General features: G+C 66.9%; 2 protein-coding genes across 2 annotated transcripts; both read right to left on the bottom strand.

Moving 5' to 3' along the window:
* Window positions 1-187: 187 nt before the first annotated feature.
* Window positions 188-3,914, bottom strand: TNFRSF25 (TNF receptor superfamily member 25). The gene is given in 11 exon segments (XM_030507854.1): window positions 188-878; window positions 880-885; window positions 888-997; window positions 1,091-1,152; window positions 1,221-1,302; window positions 1,389-1,541; window positions 1,616-1,747; window positions 1,846-1,899; window positions 1,902-2,028; window positions 3,455-3,459; window positions 3,890-3,914. Coding segments are annotated over 11 exon segments (1,227 nt in total). The 3' UTR covers window positions 188-407.
* A 1,089-nt stretch (window positions 3,915-5,003) lies between these two features.
* Window positions 5,004-14,326, bottom strand: PLEKHG5 (pleckstrin homology and RhoGEF domain containing G5). The gene is given in 31 exon segments (XM_030507853.1): window positions 5,004-5,041; window positions 5,044-5,377; window positions 5,379-5,500; window positions 5,503-5,549; window positions 5,608-5,781; window positions 5,854-6,175; window positions 6,247-6,397; window positions 6,469-6,519; window positions 6,521-6,589; window positions 6,762-6,826; window positions 6,829-6,859; window positions 6,861-6,910; window positions 6,981-7,074; window positions 7,076-7,120; window positions 7,185-7,295; window positions 7,369-7,518; window positions 7,626-7,676; window positions 7,758-7,853; window positions 7,929-8,026; window positions 8,029-8,098; window positions 8,233-8,270; window positions 8,273-8,373; window positions 8,375-8,394; window positions 9,568-9,704; window positions 9,770-9,906; window positions 9,979-10,070; window positions 10,148-10,208; window positions 10,288-10,390; window positions 10,525-10,654; window positions 12,406-12,482; window positions 14,153-14,326. Coding segments are annotated over 31 exon segments (3,198 nt in total). The 5' UTR covers window positions 14,286-14,326.
* Window positions 14,327-14,977: the final 651 nt, after the last annotated feature.

Below are 14,977 nucleotides of genomic sequence, written 5' to 3'. Positions count from 1 at the left end.
CGCGCCTTCCTGGGGCTGCCCACGCCACCCCCTGCCCGCACCGCGCTGTGCGCCCCATCGCCCTCAGCACCCCATCGCCAGCATCACCCGCGGTGATGACCCTGACCGGCGGATGGAGAACGTGCCACTTTATTGGGGTGGGGGCACGTGCCGCCGGCAGCGGGCGGCCTTGAGAACTATCCCATGGGTTCGCGGGGGCTCGGTGCCCGCTCGTCCCGCGAGGGGCCGGGCAGCCGGTGTGCCGGGATCCCCTTCGGCCCCGTGAGCACGGGGACATAAATAGAGGGGGCAGGCGGGCAGGAAGGGGACATACAACTGACATAAAATGTCTACACGGCATAAGTAACAATACTTAGGGGTACGGCTCGGCTGAGGCACCTCCCTCTGCCGGCCTGCAGCACCAGGGGTCAGGGCCCTGCGGACAGGCTCCGGCGCAGCGCTTCGGCACAGCCGGCCAGCTCCATGCGCTCCAGTGCGGCAAAGATGCGGTCGAGCGTGGCGCTGGTCTGCTGGCACCAGCGCTTCAGCATCTCGTACTGCTGGTCACGGATGTGGGCCACCTCCAGCTCCACCAGCTCGATCTCTGCCTCCCGCAGCTCCAGCACCCGCATGAACTCCTTCCAGCGCCGCACCGGCACCGCGTCGATGACAGTGTAGAGCTGGCTGCCCTGCAGCAGGGTGCTGTGGGGCTCCAGTGGGGCAGAGGGCTCCAGCTCGCCGGGCTGTCCCCGCAGTAGGGCCTGGCACATGGGGCTCTGCCTTGCCACGCCGCTGGTACGCTCCAACACTGGTGGGGAGCATGGCTGGCTCCAGCACTGGCTGTCCCACCCCTGGGCACTGACCTGGCACTGTGGCGTGGCCACAGCCCCAGATATCGGGGTGAGGTTGCTGCCTGCCAGGGTGCTGTGCCGGAGCCGCTTCCTCTTGTGGTAGATACCGAGGGCACCCAGGAAGAGGGGCCCGGTGAGCGCCAACAGGATGTACTCCAGCCCTGAGCCTGTGAGGAGGAGCAGGAGCATCACCATCAGCCAGCCGGTGCAGTGTCCCCTGTGCCACCACCACCACCACCCCGGCACTGCCAACCCCGCACCTTGTCCACCGCTGACGCCGCACACCCGCTGGCACTCCTTGCCACACATCTCCGGGATGGTCCTGCAAGGAGAAGGGAGCCATGGGCACCGTGCCGTGCCATGCCACGCCATAGGAGGGCCTGTACTTACATGTGGCACGGCCGGCACTCGCTACCCTCGGCGTAGAAGTCGGGTTTGCAGCCACCACAGACCGTGTCCTGCGCCTCTGAGCCTGGGGAGACGTTGGGTGTCAGGCCGGGTGGCACGGCCAGAGGTGGTAGCGCCGGCGGGAGCGTGGCACAGCCTCAGGGCACTCACAGGACCGCTGGACGAGCCGCCCGGCACAGGGCTCGCACTGCTGGCACGAGAATTCGCTGCAGGCGCTGTTGTGGCACTGGCGGAAGTGGCCGGACTCGCAGCCACAGACAACGTTGCTGGTGGCCGAGCAGTTGGTCAGCACGCTCTGGAAGGCTGCAGGAAACAGGCAGGCAGTGAGGGGCATGGCATGGCGCCGTACAGCATGGCACAGCACAGAGCCAGCTCACTTTGGTGGTCGCACTCGTAGCAAGCCTGGCACTTGGTGAGGGTGTTGGGCTGGGAGAGGAAGGTGCCGGCGGGGCAGGCGGTGCAGATGCTGTCGTTGCCATGGCTCGAGCAAGGGGTGAGCAGGAACATCCCTGTGGGGACAATGGGGTGACAAAGAGCATGGCCACACAGGGCCACACTCCCAGTGTGCCACAGCCATGCCGGGCTGTGCGGGCCGGGCAGCTCTCACCTGCAGGACAACGGTTGCAGCACCGGCGAACTGCTTCGACCCAGTTCATGCCAGGGGGCAGCGGGGTTTGGTGATGTGCCTCCGCAGCCGCACCGGCACCCGCTGCCCCCACGGCACGGCGCAGTCCCGGCAGCCTGGGGGCTGCGATTCACTTGCTGCGAGGCACAGCGCTGCCAGGATCACCTGCGGGCAGGGAGAGGGGCTGATAGAGCCAGAGCCCCAGAACCTCTGGGGCTGATGGAGCCAGAGCCGAGCCTGCCCAGCGCCGTGCAGACACCGGAGCCTGTGAAGGGCAGGACGGCTGCAGCCCCGGAGCAGCACGAATGTGTGGCCGGGAATGCCCCGTAGCATCCCCTGCGCTGAGCTTTCCCCAGCTTCCTGCTGGCCCCGCGGGGCACGCACGCTGCAGGGGCCATAGCACCATCCCTGTGCCTGGAGGCTGCCGTCGGGTGCCTCCCGGTGTGCCCTAACGGTGCTGCCGGGCCGGTCGGGAGCGGAGTAGGACGCTCAACACGGGGGTCGCCGGCAGCCGGGGGCAGGAGGGGTTAACGCTGCCGGCGCTGAACGTTCCTGGGGTTTATCTCCCCACAGAGGAGGCGATTTCCTCCCCCGGAGGAAGCCGTGCCCGCCTCACGCTCACCCCGATGCTATCGCGCCTCGTACGTGTGTCCAAAGTAGGTCACGGCTCCCCCGCTCCGGGGCACCGGCGCTGCGCCACTGGGAGCCCCGGCAGGGGACGAGGGGGTGCCCGCACCAGCACCCCCAGTGCTGGGGCCAGGGGATTCCTCGCCGGGGGCTGGATTTCCCAGCGCCGATGGCACCGATTGTGGCGGCTGGAATCATCCCAGAAAGAACAGCAGAGGAGCAGGAGGGCTGAGGGGTTACATTAAATATCTGGGTCATTCCCACTACCTCTGTTCATTCTCTGGGGAGTTTCGATAGTGCGAAACATCAAGCAAAAGGAGGATGTGCAGAAAGCAAAAACCAGGGCTGAGCTGAGGCAGGCAAAGGCACTTTCTAAATGGATTTGGAGAAGAGCTCTCCTGGCATGTGTTTAATTGTTTTTCATGCCCAAATGGGGCCCGGGAGGTAGGTGACGCTCCTCTGGCCAGCCTGCCAGTCATCATAGGCTGGTTTGGGTTGAAGGGACCCTAAAAGCTCATCCAGTTTCCAACCCCTGCCACGGGCAGGGACACCTTCCACTAGAGCAGGTTGCTCCAAGCCCCTGTGTCCAACCTGGCCTTGAGCACTGCCAGGGATGGGGCAGGCACAGCTTCTCTGTGCACCCTGTGCCAGCGCCTCACCCCTTTTCATCTTCCCACCCCATTTCCCTGGGGCACTGATTGCTGCACCCAGGGGAGCCGCAGTGAGGGTGGCGAAGGGGTGCCCGTGCAGCACCTCCAGTGTTGGTGGGTGAGGGGTGGGCTCCGGGCCAGGGGAATTCCTTGCCAGGGCAGGATTTCCAAGCGCCGATGGCCCCGATTACGGCAGCTGAATCATTTCCATTTAAACCCACCGGCAGACTGGAAAACCGCGCACACTGCAGCGCTGCCGGCACGTCGAGGCGGCTGCCGCGGCCCCGGCTGCCATCGGCACTCTGAGTCACCACCGAGGCTCGACGTTCCATGGGGGGCCCTGCCAAGCGCAGACGCTGCCGCATTCCCGGCACGGGAGCGGGTGCCCGCGGGCAGGAGCCAGTGCAGGTGCAGCCCCGTTGTTGGCTCCCCGGCAGCAGGACCACCACCACATCCTGTGCCGCGCAAACACCATCCCTGCCCCGTAATGCAGCCCCGGTGCAGCCTCCGCTTTCTGTGCCTGTGTGCCAGCACCAGCCTTGGCCCTTGCCTGCAGGCTGCTGCCCCTCTGGCCAAACCCAGTTCCCATGTCTGTGCCACACTGGTGGCACTTGGGCAAGGCAGACCCCAGTGCCAGGCTGCGCAGCGAGCACTCGGCACGCTTAGCACTGGGCTTACCCCATACCCACCCTGCTCTACATCACCCAACCAGTGCCACCGGGCCGGGCCACTGCTGCACTCACCCAAACCTGCGCCCGGGCAGCAGCGCTTCATCCTTGCAGGTGACGCGGTTTGGTCATGCCGGGCGGTGAGCACGGTGCAGTGGGGTGTCAGGACAGCTCAGCGCCCACATAGGGGGCCCCAGCGCCCCATGTCCACCGCCGGCAGCGTGCAGCGAGTGAGCACCAGCCCTCCCCACACGGGCTTTTACCGCAGCCGCGGCAGGAGGAAATGCTTTTTTGGAAACATGTCCAAGGGGTACGAAACTACATGACGGGAGCACGGGGTGTGGGAGGGACTGCGCCGCCCGGCACAGGCCACCACCTCCCCTCCCGCTGGCACAGACCAGTGTGGCCAGGGGGCACAGGGAGCAGTGCTGACCCCAACCACAGGGCTCCATCCCCACCATGAGGCTGGAGCTGTGCCATGTACCCACCACGGTGCTGCATGGGTGTGTGGTGCCACCAGGGCCAAGGAGAGGCGAGGCGGAGTGAGCGTGCACCAGCTGGGTTTATTGCTTGGCCAGGACACGGAGTGCGGCACGGGACGGCAGCCGGTGCTCCGGCCACCACCGCGGTTCCACGCTCCGGTCCCAGGCACTGCCACCGCTGCCACCATCCCAACCCCATAGGGCAAACCTTGCCCGCAGCCCAGCGCCATCCCTCCTGCCCAGCCTCCTCCATGCGCGCTTGCAGCACGTGCCCCAGCGCCACGTCCCTCTCAGCACCTTCCCCCACTCACCACCCGCCAACATCGTTCACTCCTCCTCGCCCCCCATGTCTGATGCACCATGGGGCAGCTGGGCCCAACCAAACAACCCTCATCTCTATGGACAAGGGTTTGGCATGAGCCTGTCCCTACTCCCAGGAGGTGCAGGCAGCCCCGTGCCACCATGCCAGGCTATGTTCTCGCTGAGGGGACTGATCTGCATCCCCCTCCGTGTCCCCACTGGCGTGACATCCATCGCCCGGCCCCAGCATTACGCTATGGTTAGAAGTGGGAGCAGCTCCTTGGTGCAGCCGTGCATCCATCCTCACCGCGCCGGCGGCTCTCAGACCTCCCTGCAAGACACACAGTGGGGAGATGCCCTCGGTGCCAGGACCCTGGCAACAGGGGAACAACAGAGCATCCTCCAGGAGTCACTTACGAGGCGGTCAGCGTGGAGTTGAGCAGCAGCGTGTCCGAATCCGGTAGAGCTGCGCCAGCGTCAGCTTGCGGTGCTGTGCTGACTGCGGGTCCGAGAGGGTCCGGCGGCAGCGGGGCAGGGGGTTGTGACGAGTCCCCTTGGAGGGACACCGGGCTCTCCACCGGCTCCTCCGGCTCCGAAAGCTCCGAGGTGGAGCTGCCGCTTGCTGCCAGGGGCAGCCGGGGGCCGGGGGCTTGATGAGGGCTAGTCCTGGGGGGCGCAGCGCACAGGTCGGAGAGGCTGCGGCTCTGGCTGAGCGGGGCCGGGGGGGGCTGGGGAGCAGGAGCTGGGGCAGGTTGGCCTCCGACTTGGACTTGAGCACCCCTGGCGGGGCAGGGCAGGAGCTGCACGGGGGTCTGGCGGCGCAGCCGGGGCGCGGGGGGGCCGTGGGGCGTGGGGGCCATGGGGGGCTCGCGCCCCTCCTCGGGCTGCTGGCCGAAGTCCCGCAGGGAGGCGGTGAGAGCGTGCCGTAAGCGCGTCGATGGAGGATTGAGCGGCAGCCGCTGGCCGGGGAGGCCGTGCCATGGGGCAGGGGGACAGGCAGGGGCACCCGCAGGCAGCTCCCTGGGGGAGGTCTCGGTGGAGGTGGGGGCCAGCGCCGATGACGTGCTGGTGCCGATGGAGGAGCCGTCCGATGTCGAGTTGAAGGGCCCCGTGTCCAGTCCGGGGAGGAGAGCTCGTCACGCGCCGTCTGTGGCCACCACAGCGAGGGTCTCGGTGGAGCCGTCAGATGGGCTGCAAGGGAGAGGATGGTGAGGAAGGGGCTGTACCAGGCTGAGGGGTGCGGGGCCCCCGTCCCGCTCCTACCAGCGCTGCGAGTCCGGGCTGGCGCTGCCGCGGCGCAGGATGGTGGGGGAGCTGGCAGCCGAGGCATCGCTCTCACCGTCCTCCTCCTCCTGCTCCTCCAGGCGTCGGCGCTGCCGCAGCCGCTGCAGCAGGTTCTGGGCACAAGGAGGCATGAAGGGAGGCTCTGGGTGGCCAAGGGACCCGTGCCCACCCTCCGTGCCCCTCACCTGGGCATTGCGCACCGCCTCGACCCAGCTGCGGCACAGCGACTGCCCGCTGGCCTGGAACGTGTAGGCAGCCACGGCGCTCCCCAGCTCGTTCAGGTAGATGAGGAGGAAGGAGCCTGCGGGCAGAGGACGTCAGCAGTGTCCAGAGACCCCCCCTTGGTGCCCCATCACCCCTGACACTGCTCACCTGGGTCCCTGAGCTCACGGCAGACGACCTTGTCCACCAGCAAGGGCTGCCGGATCACCTTGGTGCGCTCAGCCTTCTTGAGAGGCTTGGTGATGAGGAAGAGGTCGGTGAAGAGGAAGCAGTAGACGTCCATCCTGGGGTGAGAGCAGGGCTGTGGGTGCCGGCGGTGCGTGGGCAGGGGCGGGCGGGCAGGGGCGGGGCTCCCCGTTCCCTTGTCCTCACCTTGCTGTCTTTACCTTCCGCCATCCGCAGGCTGCCCTCGAGGAGGAGCTGGCCGCGTGTCCTCCGGGGACGTGCCAGGATTGGGGCCGTCAGGTCCAAGCCGCAGGAACTCCTTCAGTAGCTGCCGGAGTCCCCGGTGCCATGGAGTAGCACGGCACGCACAGGGTGGCATGACATGGCATGGCATAGGGTAGCATAGCATGGTATGGCAAGGGTGGCGTTAAGTAGCATGGGGTTACAAGAACACAGGGGTAGCATGTTACGGCGTGGCAGCTCTGCCATGCCCAACCTACCTTGTCTACCTCGTCCGTGCTGCCCTCCACCACCTCATAGGCGTCAATGCGGCTGAGGATGGCGCCAGGCGCTGCCGCTCCTGCCGCTGGCGCATCCCGCGAGTTGACGTCGTTGATGAAGCGCTCCACAGAGCCAATCTGTGCCCAGGGTGATGGTTCGAGGCGGGTACCTCCCCACCCCACCGCCCATGTGCCCATCCCCTTACCCATGGCGGTGATGGCATCGCGGGGCAACCGGGTCGTCCGTCTTCTTCAGCACGGACTTGAGGAGCAGCGGGTACTTGGTGAGGCGCTGGTGGGGCTTCACCAGCATGTTCGCTCAGCTTCAGGCGGCTGCACTGCTCGTGCTTCTCAGCCCACTGTGGCACACAGGAGTCAGACCCACACCGGCACCCCACACCGGCTCCTGCCCGCTCCCCTTACCGTCACGTAGGCGCGGAAGAGCTCGCTATCCCGCAGCAGCGCCCGCATGTACTCCATGCAGCCCTCCTCCTCCATGCAGTACCGCACGTAGGGCTTGAAGAGGGACCCGAACTGGGGGGCACAATGGGGTCACCGCAGGGCACAGCATGGCACAGCCCCACCACGGCACGGTGTCCCCACTCACCGTCTTAAAGCCATCGAGGAAGTCAACCGGGTCAAGCAGCGCCCCGGTCCGGCGTGCCTTGGCCAGCACCGGGGCCATGATGCCGCGCCACAGCTCCCGGTGCAGCCGGATGATGTCCCCGATGTTGCTGAAGAGCCGCTCAGCATCCACCTGCAGTGAGGCCATGGCTGCATGGGGATGGCACCTCACCCTGCTGCAGCCAACCGGGGTCCCAGCCCCGACCTGGGGGTCCCCGGTCCCGCAGCCCCATTGCTCACCTCGCAGAGCAGCCCCGACTCCTGCAGGTTCAGCAGGCAGCAGAGGAAGAGCTGCAGGGACAGAGCGGGAGCCGGTGGGGTGCAGGCACAGCCCCGGCCCCCCGCCGCGGCGCAGCCATCGCCAGCACTCACGTCGGTGATGACTTTGAGCTTGCGGATGTAGGTGGCCTCGGTGTGCAGCAGCTCCCAGATGGCTTCCTGCTGGTGGCACTGCCGGCGCGACAGGGCCTGTGGGGCTGAGCGTCAGCGCCATGTCGGTGGTGGGGCAGCGCCGCTGCGGCCCCCAGCGCCCCCCGGCCCTACCTCTGCGCCATGGATGATCTGCTGCCAACTGTCCTCCATCGCCAGCCCGGCCTCGTCCCCGTCCTCCTCCCAGGAGTCGCGGTCGAAGCGGAGCGTGGCGGCAGCTTGGGCAGCCCGAAGGTGCCGTAGGCGTGCAGCCGGCTCGCTAACTGCTCCAGCTTCTCACTCTCCTGGCCGAAAGCGGGGGGCACAGCAACCAGTGCCCGCGTGCCACGGACCCCTCACCCTGCCCATGGAGCTCCAGCCCCACTGGAGGGACCCATCCCAGCTCCACTGCTCCCTCCCCATGCCCACAGCCCACCACCCGCCCAAAGGAGCCGGCGCTGGTGCCGGAGCCGAAGAGCCGCTGAAGCGCGGGCGGCGGCGGTTCTTCCACGTATCGGTGCCATTGGTGTGCGGGGACGCTCGGGCTGGGGATGTGCTGTCCCCCAGGAACTCCGTCTGTCTTCCTCCGCCGGCCCGGAGCCTGCAGTGGGGACACAGCCAGTGCCCCCGTGGTCAGCGCCCAGCACCGCGGCGCAGCACGATGCCTCAAGCAGGGCTGACCGGAGCACCAGGGCAGACAGACCCCGGCCATGCCTCGGCCCGCACGGATGCGACCTCCCCGGGCGCATGCCCTCGGCCTCGTCCAGCCTGACAGCAGCCGCGGGGCGCAGGGCGCAGGGGCTCAGGGCATCCCACGGGATGGGGCAGGAGCCCCACCGAGCCGCTCAGCCATGCTCCCAGCTCGGACGGTGGAGCTGGACCCGGGCAGGCTCCTCCGAAACAAAAGGAGGTGGGGCCAGCGCCGAAAAACTAATTTCCCTCCTCACCAGATAAGCGAACCAGAGCCAAACAATTCACCGGCGGAGATCAAAGCCCCCTGGCCGGCCGCGGGAGCTGGGTCACGGCCAAGCGGCTCCTGCTGCCCCGGGCACCGCTGCACCGGGCTCCTCCTGTTATCCCTGGGATGCAGCCGTTGCCATGTCTTCATCCCGGCACAAAGGGCAGCACACTGCCACCAAGCCAAGGTCATGGCCATGCTGCTGCCACCGCTGCCGGCACAGCCCCATGCCCTGCCACGTTCACTGTGGGCCCCATCCCCGTTACTCACAGTGCTGCCGTGTCCCCAGGTGCCCTGGCTGCTGCCAGCACCATGGCCCCGGTGTGGCTCAGCTCCCAGATGCCCCCGGGAAGGCTTAGATCCCCGCAGGGGTGGCTGGTTGCCCACTGGCCCCCTCGCCCCACTGGGGCCGTGCTCGTCCCGTAGCCAGGCATTGTAGTGCTGGACACGGGAGGCCACCAGCCCTAGCCACAGGGCCAGTGTGCCGCGCTCAGGGGCTGCCGGCGTGGGGCTGAGCACCGCGTCCCCGCTGTAAGCCTGGCAGCTTGTTCCCACGGGGAGTGGCAGCCAGCCCAGCCCCACGCGTTATCTGGGGCCAGGGTCCATGGGGCAGGACCGAGCTGTGCTCAGCAGTTTCCAGGGGCCATGGTGAGAGGAGGACCAGCAGACAGGGCGAGCCACGGAACCAGGGCGGCACAGAGCAGTCGCCAAAGGGCTCCTGTTAGCTCTGGTGCCAGCCGGCGCATGGCACAGCCGTGGGGCTGGTGCCCCTGGCTGAGCTGCCACACCTAGCACAGAGCTGTCACTGGCACTCACCAGGCTGTCAGCACCCTCCCGTTGTCCTGGCGCTGTCCCAAGGAGCGCAGCGGTGCCGGCAGGGTGCACAATGGGCAGAGCGGCCAACCGGGCATCCTGCACTGCCTGCTCCACCTTCAGCTCATCCCCGGGCTTGGCTGCGGGAGCAGGGGTGGTCAGAGCCCTGTGGCAGAGCCGAGCCCCCCGCCAGGCCCCGGCGCACCTCTCACGCGCAGGTAGTGCCCCCCGAAGCGGTACGCCTCGAACTGGAGCGAGAGCGGCGTGTGCGACTGGTCCAGGTAAACGTCCACCCTGCCCAGCTCGATCGCCTTCCTCTCGAAGACCGGCAGCAGCACCTCCCTGCAGGGACACGAGCCCCGTGTCCATCTATCCCCACATCGGTCCCCGCATCCCCATCCCCGGCAGACTCACCCCAGGGATTTCTTCTTTGCGGCCGGCACGATCTCTGCCTCCACGTTGATGCTGAGGTCGAACTTGAGGGTGAAGCACTCCTTGCTGGGGTCCTAGGGGAGGTGGCATCACTCACCCATGGGTGCCCCCTGCTCACTGAGCACCCCAGGGAGAGGGGCCGGTGCCTTACGTCTGTGTGCCGGCGCCGAGCCTTCTTCTTGGGCAGCTTCAGCGCCGAGCTCCTCCGCTCCCTGTGGGCACAGGGCAGACAGGGTAGCAGGGACGGTGTGGGTTGGGACATGGAGGGGACATATAGGGCTGGAGGCTCACCCTCTGCTGTCGGCTGGTCCCTCCTCCTCCTCCTCCACATCAGAGGCAGGGCTGGTGCGTGGCGGGCATGAGCGTGTCGACATGTTGCGGGCCAGGATGGAGCCTGCAAATGGGCATTTGGATGGGCTGTGCCGGCACCTCAGCCCTGTGCTGGCCACGGCTGCTTCCCAATCCCATCCCTGAGAGCACCAGCCCCAAGTGCATGCCACTGGGATGCGGAACCGGTACCCAGCTCACCTGGCGGGGGCAGGTCAAAGCGGATGTGGCCATCGCAGTGCATGGCTCCATACAGGCGGCTGTCACAGAGCTCACACAGGCTGAGGGGACCGCTGCAGCTCAGCTGCCGGCACTCCGCGTGGTGACATACCTGCGGGCACACACACCGGTCAGGCACAGGCTGCCGGCTATGGCACACCGGCAGCACCATGAGCAGCGGGGACCCCCCTTCCCATCCCCAGCTGGTGCTGGCTCATGGGCAACACTGAGGCCAGAGTGGGCATGGGGAAAGCAGCGCGAGTAGGATATGGATGGTTCCGCACCATGGAGCCCCCTCCCTGCTGCACCACATTGAGCAGGGCCCTTGGGTAGGTGGCACATGCCCAAGCATGGAGGTGACAGGCAGGGGGCAGGCACCTGCGCCTCCGGCACCTCCCCGGTGCCCGCAGCCGCCCCCCGGTGCTGACGGGAGCAGCGTCCCCGCGGCAGGACGGAGGAAGCGGGTGTCTGCAGCAGAACAATGCTCGAGCCCGGCGCGTTTCCTCCCATTGTGTGCTGGCCACGGCCGCGGCCCCGGCCCCGCCGGGCATTCACAGCGGGTTATTTTTAACCCCCCGGCCGGGCCCCCAGCGCGGTGCATGGCCCGTGACCCCCGGCCAGCGCCCGCCTCGGTGGGGCCTCCAGCGCCACGCTGCAGTCACTGCGGTGCCAGTGGCCTCTACCAGCACGGCCGGTGTGTCGCGGTGTCCGTGCGGGACCCCCGTCACTGTGCTGTGTGCGGAGGGTGTGCGGCGCTGCGGGGGGAGCCGCAGCCCTGCCCGCGCCGCCTGCAGCGCTGTGCTGCTGCGGGAGGAAGCGCCATGAGCTGCAGCCACCCCCGCTTCCTGCCCCCCTTCCTCGGGCGCTGCTGAGGTCAGAGCTGACGCGCTCCCCGAGGGGCCTCCAGCCCCTCCAGTGCACCCACCGCCACCAGCACCCACCAGCGTCCTACCGTGAGGCAGCTCCCCCCAGACAAACACCAGCCCTGCTCAAGATGCCCCATACCCCTGCCCCCAGCAATCCTCCTCTCCCACCGATCACCATTGTGGCCATCACGGCACCTGCAGAACGGAGAGCATGGCCATGGGCTCCAGGCAGTGACCGCTTGCTTGGTGGCACCCCCAGGACCCTCGGCAGCTGCCCCACAGGGATGCAGGACTCCCCGTCTACCCCGTGCTGGTAGCACTGCCCAGGGCTCATCCCTCCACGAAGAGGTGCCCAAACCCCTCTGCCCACCCCAGCTCCTGGCCCCATTGTGCTCCCAGCACACGGCAGCTTCAGCCTCAGCCGCTGCCCCATGGAGTGAGGGCGGATGCGATGCAGGACAAGCCCCCATCCCAGCCAGGACCCCTCACCTGCTGGTCACCATCGAGGGTCTCTGATAACAGTGTTGGGGTGGTCCCGGTGTGCCCCAAGGCAGCCACAGCCCAGTGCCACGTGTGGCCCCGCCGGCACTGGCTCTGCCACCCCAGCAGTGCAAACAAAGCGCCGCGGCACACCTCCCGGCACAGCTGGGCTGCTGCCGTGCCAGCGAGACATTGCCCGCGGCACGGGAACACTGGGACTCAATGGGAGCCCGTGTGTGGATCCAGCCCGGCCCTGCACCCAGCCAGCCAAAGCGGGGAGAGAAGAGACCCGAAATCTGCTCTGGCATCATATTAGTGAGCAGTGGAACAGACGGGATGGAGCGGATTAGCCTGAATCACACCAGCCAAGGGAAACGAGCAAGACCACGGCACCACCGGCAAATGCACAGGAGCATGGGCCAGGGGACGTGCCCGTGCACCCGCTGCCCCTTTGCATCCATAAGACCAACACCGTGCAGCAGCTGCCCAGCGCTCCCCACCAGCCCACAGGACCCACCTTGGCCGCTCTCCTCTCGCCGGCGCAGTCGGGGTTCTGGCAGCGCAGCACTGGTTCCTCCGGTGGGCACGGCTCGGCTGCGGGAGAGAGCAGGGCTCAGTGCCAGGGCGAGCCCCTCCAGCCCCGCTCCCGGCCCTGCCCGTGCAAAGCAAAGCACACGGGCTCAGCCGAGGCTGAAAGGGACGAAACCCCCTGCCCAGGAGCCAGCTCTACATCCCCGCACCGTGCATTCTGTGGCATCAGGATCTGGCACCCCCTGCCCGGCACCCCGAGTTGCAGGATCAGGACTCGGACCTGCCCGAGCTCCCGTGGGGCTGGCACAGCAACACTAAATCTGCCACTTGCCAGCCCCAATGGGGCTTAGGGGCCACTTTAAGCTTTGACAGTTAAATCGGCCTTAGGCACAAATCCTATTTTGAAGGCTTTTGTTATGTGTCTCATCCAATCGTTTAAAAATAACAGACTCCAGGGCTTGCTTGCCAGCAAAGGAAGAGCACGAACAGCCCCGCGATGCTCCGGTGGGAGCTGATACGGAGGCTGGGTGGCTGTTACAGGGGCTTCCCCCACCGCGCTGCTCCCTCTCCTGCATCCCTGCTGCCAACAAAACAGCATCCACGCCGGCTCAAGCGGGACCGTGGCCAAGGCCGGGGCTAGGCTCAGCCTGCGGGAAAAACCGCCTTTTGGGGCAGCGCTGCTTCTGCCCGGAGAGGGGTCGGCGGTACCGGCAGCCCCAGCTCCCGGCCGCGAGGTGATGCAGCGCCGGCGCTGCGGGATGAGGGCGCAGGAACATCGGGCAGGGGGAGCCGCTGGGGCTGCCCCCGCGGCGGGAGCACAATGAGGGCTCTGTCGCCGCGGCCGCCCCGCAGCGCCGCCGGGCTGGGCTGGCCCCCGCCGCCGTTTCACTTGACCTATCGGGAATAATAACGGGATAAAACAAATTCCTTCATGCACCCAAGGGGAAGTTTTCCCAACTCACCAGAAAGCCCGAGGCCGGCCAGAGCAGGCGGCAGTGCCAGGGGACAGCCCCACCGCAGCCACCGGCACGGCCACAGCCACGGGGCTCTTCCCCCATGGTTTGGAGCACACAGAGGGAGCCTCCGCTTCTGGGTGAGGCAGGAGGGGATCTGGGTCCCCACCAGGCACTTGAGGGGCTGGAGGAGGGATCCTGCCCCCATCACCTCCTCTATCCAGACAGTCACCTCCTCCTACTCCTCCTAACAGCTCTGTTACCACACTCGGCTCTCCTGGTGATGGCAAATGAGTTTGGAACTGGACCATCCATGCACCAGCTCGCTGTTTCAGATGCCCGTCTGGGCTGGGAGGGAGCAATGCCAGGGGTATGAAGCTGTGTGCTGAGCACTCCCTGCTGCACTTGCAGCATCATCATGGCACTCCCTACAGCAACCCCACCGCATCATCCTTACGGCATTCCCTGCAGGAATCCCACCGCATCGTCCTTACGGCATTCCCTACAGGAACCCCACCGCATCATTCTTACGGCATTCCCTGCAGGAATCCCACCGCATCATCCTTACTGCACTCCCTACAGCAACCCCCCGCATCATCCTTACGGCATTCCCTGCAGGAATCCCACCGCATCATCCTTACGGCTTTCCCTACAGGAACCCCACCGCATCCCTGCTCCGGCTGCAACTTCTTCCCAGCCCCTCACACTTGTTGTCAGCGCTGGAGGATTTAGGCCAAGCGCAGCTGCCCGCAGCCCCCCATGGCTTCCCCAGACACCTACCCCCGAGCTCCTCGCTGATGTCCAGGCTGGAGCTCCAGGAGAAGCGCTCCACCGCCCCATACTCCAGCCCCGCCAGCCCGGGGGGCAAAGCCTCCAGCTCGTAGGCACCCCGCTTCTTCCAGTACAGAAACATCCCAGGGTGGCAGGGGGGACCCCCCGGAGCCGTGCCCGCCCCGTCGGGGCCACCGGTGGCACTAACCGGGGGAGACCGGCTCCGGCTTTAAGAGCGGATCCCGGCGTCCGGACAAGCGTCGCATTGAGGCCGGCAGCCGGGAGCCGCGGGGCGGCGGAGGGTGCTGCTGGAGGCTGCCCGCCGCGCGGGGGGCACACAAAGGGCCTTTCTTCAGCCTCCTACAGACATTGCACAAATTTCACTTTCCGCCGTCTATGAAAGACATTGGGCCGCGGGGACAAGACGTGCTTGTGAGGAGAAGAATCGGCACGAAGAGGGGGCTGTGCCGCGGCTCCGCCGTCCGACCGCTTTTGGGGGGGGCAGGAATGTGCCGCCCCGAGCCCTGGATGCACCCCCGCAGCCGTGGGCATGCTGGGGGCCCCCAGCCTGCGTGGGGAGAGGGTCCTCTCTGCTAAAGCCAAGCAGACCTGAAAGCACCGGGATGGGCTCAAAACCCACAAAGGACCCGCTTTTGTCCTGCCCCACGCAAAACTCCCTAAACCATGGAAAACCAAAGCAAGAGCTAGGCTGAGACCACCCCAGCCCCAAGCCATCAGCACTGACAGCATCTTCTCGGATGCTCTAGGTACCCTTCGATGGATAAGGTAGCCAGACATGAAGTGGGATGCTGCAGCTCCAAAGCCCCCGGCCGT

Source organism: Strigops habroptila, chromosome 16 (genome assembly GCF_004027225.2).
Source record: "Strigops habroptila isolate Jane chromosome 16, bStrHab1.2.pri, whole genome shotgun sequence".
Classification (NCBI taxonomy): domain Eukaryota; kingdom Metazoa; phylum Chordata; class Aves; order Psittaciformes; family Psittacidae; genus Strigops; species Strigops habroptila.
Note: the sequence above shows the minus strand (reverse complement) of the source record. Positions and strands in the feature narration are given on the sequence as shown.